This window comes from Paralichthys olivaceus, chromosome 17 (genome assembly GCF_024713975.1).
Source record: "Paralichthys olivaceus isolate ysfri-2021 chromosome 17, ASM2471397v2, whole genome shotgun sequence".
NCBI lineage: Eukaryota > Metazoa > Chordata > Actinopteri > Pleuronectiformes > Paralichthyidae > Paralichthys > Paralichthys olivaceus.
Window position 1 is genome coordinate 10,041,203 of NC_091109.1, and position 8,460 is coordinate 10,049,662.

The 8,460-nt window shown below is 40.1% G+C and overlaps 1 protein-coding gene across 1 annotated transcript in view; it reads left to right on the plus strand.

Moving 5' to 3' along the window:
* ahrra (aryl-hydrocarbon receptor repressor a) overlaps positions 1-7,330 on the plus strand; it is a 62,786-nt gene extending 55,456 nt beyond the window's left edge. The window contains exons 8-9 of the mRNA XM_020087389.2: positions 1,235-1,437; positions 3,719-7,330. Of these exons, the coding sequence (XP_019942948.2) occupies positions 1,235-1,437; positions 3,719-4,865 (1,350 nt within the window). The 3' untranslated portion in view covers positions 4,866-7,330. The remainder of the gene's footprint in view (positions 1-1,234; positions 1,438-3,718) is intronic.
* Positions 7,331-8,460: the final 1,130 nt, after the last annotated feature.

The following is an 8,460-nucleotide window of genomic DNA, read 5'->3' on the forward strand; positions in this document are numbered from 1 at the left end:
GGGCACGATTTGTCCCTCGTGGCTGTGACTAGGGCGGTTTGGAGACCAACAGCGGAAAAGCAAGAGGCCCTGATGACAGAGCAATGAGAATATGGGTTTGAACCATTTGGTCAGGGTGAGTGGAGTTCACTGTCACCAAGTCCGATCTGGTTGCACTCATGCTGGCCATTTGACAGAAACTCTAGATGGTAATTTCCTGACATACGTCAACTGGAAGCACTTTGTAGCCGAGCAGTAAGTAAGATGTTTTCCTCATCAGTCAACATAATTGCAGCCAACACACACAAATTGTTGTGTAATATGCAGTACACACTCTGAAACAAATAAAAAGACCAAAGGATCTTCATTCCCTGTTAGAAAACTAAAATGAACTACTTAGATGGAGTTGCAACCCGGCCTTGTGCATAGGAAAAGTCAGTCAAGTTTGTCCACCACTTGGTCCAGATCATCGACTGTATATAAAGATGACCGATACGTCTCCAATTCCTCCCACTTACCAGGAAAGAAACTGAAATACTCCTAATACGAATGCATCCCTCTTGCATATTTGGAGCCAAAGTATGTGCAATAGTGATCAGGGATGGAGCTGGGGTAGTGTGGTCCCGCTAATACACATGCTTGACCAATCACAAGTCAATCTCAGCTGTCAATCATGATGTTTCAGCTTGTTTTTATAGCATCAAATAACTGATTAAAACCTAACTTACTGGAAAAATGAACACTTGAACATACAACAGTATTATGAGAACTACATAAACAGAAACCATCTTTGAGAATAATTAATTTAACTTTGACTTTTTAGTTTGGTCCATGTCCCATCCACTAACATGGAGAAGGCATGATTTCTGCCCTATATTGCAGCCAGCCATCAGGTGACGATCGAGATGCTTTGGCTACACGTTTGGGGCGCTGACATTAGCCATTGTCTAATGTTAGCCAATGAGCTATCAATTATGTTGTTTAATCTTGAAACATATTCATTATCTCTTCAGTTGCTGATCAGTTAGAGATTCCCTGTGTTAATGTGACTTATAAACCTGGATCACAGCTGTACAGAGGAAAATGGCCACCATGTGAATATGGTCTATTAAAGAAAAGTTGACTCTCTCTTGAATTGAAGACCAGTTTGAATTAAAAAGAAAAAATGGAATGAAGGAAGATGAAAAGACCAGTTTGGGAGTGAGAAGCATTGGCTGCTTCCAATCCAATAAATTCTTCCCCTCTTCTCTCCCAGACAATGCAGTTCCAGGGTCGACTGAAGTTTCTCCATGGGCAGAAAAAGAAGTCAGCCTCCGGGGCCCTGATGCCTCCCCAGCTGGCTCTGTTCTGCATTGGTGTACCACTGCTACTGCCCTCCATCACCGAGATGAAAATGAAGAACATGTTAATGCGGGGAAAGAACAAGGGAGGAGGAGGTATCTCTGCAATGGAGCATGGGTAAGATGGAAAGAAGCCTTGATTGACCAACAACCTTTAAACTTTGTAAAACAAAACTGGAGGGATGATGTATATTCACACTTTTTCCTATAGTGTAATACTGCTCATTTTGTTATGATGGGGGTGCTATACTGTCATTAAAGGTCAAGCTTTTTAGCACAAACTTGATGTCTCAGGTCATGCTGGTCCAGAGTTGATGCGTTTGATGCATTTTGGCACCGTGTTATGGCCTGTAGAAAATTACATTATTGGTCTATTGGGGGAGCTAGAACTAAAGGTCAACATTTTAGACCCCGAAAGGCCACTGCTGCTACATCATCAGTTTATATTTTGTTGAAGCGTAAAGTTGTAATGCACTTTGTCACCAGTCAGCCTGGAGATGCTTCGATAATTCATACAGGATGAAATGTTTTCTATGATGTGCATGTAAAATCTTACTGACTGACGAATATGAATGAGACAAACAGTAAAGGACACACATTCAACATAGTGTGAGACTTCTAAAAAAACATGTGCATCAGTTCCTGTGTGTTATTATATATTATATTATATTATTTATTCATATTTGAGTTATATATATATATATTCTAGTTACGAGCTTATTACCCTGCAACACCTCCATGAACACACAAGTGTTTACCCAGTCAGAGCCGGTCACCAACACAAACATGACTCCTGTCCTCACCCTATAGGCTCCAAACCCAAACGAGCACTGGCCGCCTTACCTGCAGCCAATTAGGAGCAAATACATGTCTGTGCTTCATGCATCATTAAAAAAGCTTTTTCTTGAGTGAGTCTAAGCCTATACATGGTATCTGCTTATATAAAGACTATTATGGTGGCAATTTCGGCTAAATAAAGAGCAGAGTCAACACAGGGAATTCTGAAATTTGATTCAGCACCAGCAGACAGACTCACATCATATACATGGGATATGAAAATGAGCAAGGCAATCAGAAATTATTTAAACCCATTAGTTGGGTCACACATTATCTAACACGGAGTCATATATTTTCTATAATGCACTTGTTGCTTATTTTCATATGTGATGTTGAAAAGACAAAAATTAACTCCCATGAGTCAGGATCACTGGAAAAATATTATTGCTTACTTTCTCCGTCTTTGCCTGGATAAAATGTGACATGATAGAAGCTCTTTAGATCTTTTTAAAAAATGACGTTAGTGAGGATAACCATACAACCACACAACATACACTACTTTACATAAACTCATGAGCAGTACAACTCCACATTTCTTGTTATTATCTTGTCATAATTTATGATGTGAAAAAGCTTTAAGTACCAATAAGAAAGACAACAGGTCAACAAGTCACCCCGTCCAAACAATTTGTCTCCACCCAGAGGTCAAATCAAAAAAGACCTTTGTGCATGAAATATACAGGTGTGCAGAGGCTTTAAAGTAAAAGTTAGAAATAGCACCTTAAATCATATTTACGATGTTAAACAATGTACCATGAAAATGCATTTGTGAATAAATAACATGAGGGAAGCTTGATTACTGAAGCAGAAGGTTCAGATGCATTTTAGAAAAGAATTGTTTTGAGGTAGTTGAAATTTTCCTCTTACTATAAAAATATGAAATATTCTGCATTTTTCAGTGAAAGTCAAATTATTTAATTCAAGACAAATAGGTGAGAATGGACACAAATCTTTTTTTTAAAGTATATTTTGAATATATAACAATGTCTAGTTTCTCGGGTGTTAGTCTTATTTAAGCTTCCACTTACATATTAATCAGTCTGACTGGAAAATTAAATTTGTCATTTTGTGCAGTTTTATTGTGACGTTCACACTGCAACAATTCAATGGCGGGAGTTGAGAAAAAACAGTTTAAAAAGCTGAAACATTTCCTGCTGCAGTGTTTTAAGAAAACACAAAGATCAATCTGGAGATCTGGTCGTCATTGATCTGATGTTGACTCTGTTCTCAGGAAGGATGAGACAGATCATGGAAAAGATGAGTCACTTTTGGAACAAATATCTCCTGAACTGAAGTGAACCAAACCAAGATATTTATGCTTTGAGTCATTCATCAATCAGTAGAAAAGAGAAAAAAACCCTGAAAACTTTGTGGGTGTTCCTGTGTGAATTCCTGTGTGGACCTACAATCATTGAATAGACTGCCTCTTTTTGAATGTATTCAAAGAACAGAAAAACTTTCAGATTTGTCCATAAGATCTGTGAATAATCATTTCATTCTCTTTTTTACGACCCCCCTCTCATCCCACCCCACCCCTCTTTTCATGCCATCCCTCATAACAGCGAGCGAGGGGAACACCTCCGCAGACACTCCTTCAGTGGAGGGATGGGCGACATTGCAGACCCTCTCCTCCTCTCGTGTCCCACTCCTGGTGGCACCCAGCGAGGTCACCAAACTCCCTGGACCCCGCTCTCCAAAGACAATGTCAAGTACCGCCCCGATGGCTACTACAACCAGGAGGAGCCCCTCAACTACTGCAAGTCCTCCATGGCCTCCCACAAAGGTCTCAGCCCGGGCCTGGGTGCCGGCTGGCCCCTGCGGCCAAACTCTGGCCCCATCAGAGGGGGCCAGGGTGTTGGCTATGTCCCATCTAACCGCTTAAACAAAGCCGGTCATTACGGGAAGCCGTACCGCCTTTCCCCAAGTTTCCACAGCAACAGAGGTGGTGAGGTTTTCGTGTCCAAGCTCTATGGGAACATCCAGATTCCGACAGACCCAGATGCTTACTGCGTGGACCTGGTGAAGAGCGAGAATGGCTACGGAGAATGCTACGATGGCCATCTGATGACCGAGATGCCTCCCATCAAGGTGGAGCACGACTCAGACTCTGAAAACGGCTGTGACGCCTATGGCCGACCCTGGGCCTGCCGCGACCCAGAGGCCATTGATCGTCGCTATGGTAACGGGATGTACGACCAGAGCTCTGGGCTGCCACTCAAATCAGAGGCTGATTATTATGATCCACAGTTCTCGCCCTGTCAGCGAGGGAAGGCAGGAATCAGCCCGCCATACAACAACGGCAACTATCAAAACTATGCAGTTAACAACGGTGGGAACACCAACGCACGTCTGCTGAAGTGCGACAAAGACTTGGGAAGCAACAATGACAACAACCAGTTTAGTCCTCAGAGACTCTCTCATTCTGACTCTCTATGCAGCAACCAGTCTGTCAACCTCATGGACTCGCACGTCTACCCGCAGGACCAGCACAAAGCCTACATGCACCCAGACTACAACAAGCACGGTTCCTACGAGTTCAAAGGTCATGGCCTGATCCACTCCATCAAGCGGGAACCCATGGACTCCCCGCCGTGGTCTGACGGCGGCCATGATATGAACCAGTCCATGATGGTCGGTCCAAGGAACGTTATGCCATGTGTGATGAGCGCAGGGCACCACAAGTCCAGTCCTTACATTTACATGCCGTAAGAGTGTGTAGAGGATGACCGATGCAAAAACCCAACATGGACACACTCACACTCACACAAGTACACTCTCACACACACAAACAATCAGTGTGCGTTATAGTACTTTGTATTATTGTTGTTTTCATACACATGCACCAGCATTACTGGACAATCTTTGGTTTTGAGGATTCCCAGGATGTCATGTACTTCTTCAGTTTGATGAAGAGGTCAGAAACAAGGCTCAGGTTTCCAGTGTTAGTGTCGTGACAATCAGAACTGAAATTTAATAAAATAAATCCAGTGTATGGATAGATGCTTTTTGTTTTTAAAGAATACATTTTGTAGTTGGTTCCAAGCACTTTTGGAGTTAGTGACAATGAGACAGATTATGTTGAGAAACACCGTTTAATTTTTTGTTTTATGTGTTGTGCACACCTTGCTTTTGTGGGAGGAACACATTTTTTGCTGTAAAAAGACTTTTTAAAACTTTGTACACAGGCGATGATTTAACACCTGCTACTGGGCTTATGCAAGAGACAAGGCTGATCATGAGAACTCACATAGGAGTCAGTTCTGACAACGTGAAGCATCATCTGCCTTGAAGATTTAAAGGAGCTTACTGGTGGTTTTGCATGTTTTAGTGCTTTAACTATACAACACCTACTTTCATTATTATGGCCAGAAACAACTTGTTTCAATACATTTTACAAATTTTTATTATAAACATGCAAATACTTGAAACTTACTTGAAATCCACTGCAGTACAAATTTTGGTTAGTTACGAAATAATTGCATAATTATGCTCATTTTCAAACCAAGACAGCCCAACAGTTCCCTTATGAGACTGCATTTACATTCACTAGGTACATTTTTATTTTTTGGGATTTGCACCAAACAGCACACACTCATAAATATCAGTCCCCTAAACATGATTGATTTTTTTTTCCGTTAACAACCATGAATGATTCTCTGATAAATCAAGGAACATGATGCATAACGCTGTATCTCGCAATGTCCACCCCTTTCATGGAAATCGATTGAGTAGTTTTTGTGTAAGCCTGCTAACAATCAAACAAATATAAAAAAGAAAAAGAAAACATTAATTCCTTGATGGAGTTAACAATACATCTGCATCTAGGGTCCGTTTCCACCATCCATGAGATTATTGAGTGTCTGCTGAAAAGCATTTTTTAATGCATGACAACCAAATTCACATTGTATATTTAATAACTGTTAGTGTTCTGAAACCAATTTTCCAAGAGCACACTTTACAGAACATTGCTTTTATCAGAGAGTTTGAATGCACCATTAAGTTTAGTTTTGAAACGGTTTGCTGCAGAATCCTCGACAGTGACGTAAGGTGCAGTGTATGCAATTTGTAGTTAGTGGACCAAAACATCTAAAACTATTGGTGTGGCCAAAGTAGTAACAACCTGAATACATACCTAATAGCAGCAGGGGGGCTCAGTGAGAGTACTGCTATAGTGCTGTAGAGCAAGGCACTGAAATTCCCACAGGTAACCAATCGCTCTGTACTTGCTCCATGACTCTGATCTCCTTGTGGAAGGTAATTGACGACAAAACTGATTTGAAGTCAGTCGCATTTAACGTTAAACAGGAGTAAACTGACTTGAAACGAGAAATCAAATCACGCTATAATTGACCTTTAAATCCAACGTGGACCCAAGAATCTTCTGCACCAGTTCATTGACTTCATTAAATATCAGTCAAAGGTTTGTTTGCACAAGTGTTGGACTGAATTGAAGGAAAAGAGTCTGTCTTTATAGGGTTCAAATTTCTTTCAATGCGCACAATATTTCATTTCTTCATCATTTTTCAAACTCCAGTTGAATGTACAAATTAATATTAATTTATGTCATTTTTATGTCATGTGCTAACATTGTACAGTGTGGGGCTGCATCTTGTCTCTGTACAAGCTGTCTCACTACAGACACGTTTTCCTTTGAGATGAATATACACAGACGTCGTCTTCACAATCAGTGTTTTTTGCACAAATTAAATGAAAAGCACCAAATTGATTCAGTGTCGAGAGTCTTGCTCCTGTGACGCTACTGTAGTGGTTTCTAAATTGCACTACCCGTTCAGCTGAAGGTCAAGCCGACCCAGACAGGTTTTTGAGTCAACGCACACAGTCGTGGTGTGACTGTTTTGAATTTGTCTTTTTTTCTCTTTGTGTGTGTTCATTTCAATAAGTGTTTGATAATTCGTATTTATTGTAAGAGGCAGATGTGTATAATTTTAAAAAGAAAACTACAGTTTTGAAGACTTTTTCTGTTTCAATAAGGTAAATGAAATGGCTTTTTTTTCTCGCCCTCTTTTTGATATTTGTTAAAAAATGACTTGTCTCATGGAGGAGGTAGCTGCAAGGTAGCGAACACAGTGTACATATTCAGTGTCTTCCAGTGTTTCTATGTGTTTTTGCAAATGGGACTTATCGATTAAAATACTTTTTCTTTACATGGAAAATCTGGGTGAAGTGTTTTTCTTTTGCCATTAATCAGACGAGTGCAGTGCCCATTTTAAATCTCCCTGTTTGGAGTGGCCTCCTCTCTTGGCATGTGGTAATGCTCCTCAAACAGTTCTACAATACTGTCACTTTTTATTGTTTTTGTGTCGGACGTTGTGTGAAGAAGCTGTTTCTTAAACAGTCTATGGTGCAGAGTGTAGTTAAAAACGTTGTGTTTGTTAATCTGCAGTAAATATTTTATAGTAAATGTTTTTCATAAAATGAAATTGAATTTGCTTCATTACTGTTCACGTGTGTTGTTTATACATAAGTTTGAATGATTCACATTACATGTCGGCTATTTCAGAGGTCAACAGAATCTTCAAACCCTTTTGAAAATAAAAGCGCTGCAATTCAACTTTATGTGTAGCATTACCACGATAAAACAAGTATTGTGATTTTGCTTAATAGACAAATTGCTGAAGAGGAACCTGCAACATCTGTGAATGTCTGTGTCTTAGTCCAATATGGTTAAATTAGATAATTAGATAATCAAAATGATATGGCGTGACCCGTGGCTGTGACCCGCGGTTTGACCTAGTTGTCAACCACTGCTGTAATTTTTATTGGACGTAGAAGAAGACTGTTCAATTCTTTGCACAAACTGACCGTTACCACGCTGTCCTGCGACCACTGTCCCACCCCCACTACAGAGCGCTTATCGCCTGTTTATTCAGTTTTTATTAATATTAAATGTATCATATGTCCAAATCAAGCAACATTTGACACTGCACTTCCATCGACCACTAAGAACACACATGCCAGGTGTGAAGCTGATGAACGATATACAAGATATATGTTTCATATATACACATAGACAGGCAGAGCTTTGTGAAATTAGTAGGTCAATGATATGCAAAGCGAGTAACATGTGAACATGTGATGGACTAGTATAAAAAACATATGTGAACAGATCACAGATGATGAGTTATTTAGAACATAAATATTACACTGCTGTAAATGTCAAGCTTTTCTATTAATGATTTAAAATGTGTAATAAATTTGGGAGTAACATGTAAGAAACAGAACAGGGACCACCTGACTGAAGCGGATGTGCTGATTGTATAGGGATTTAACAGTAGCACCAAAG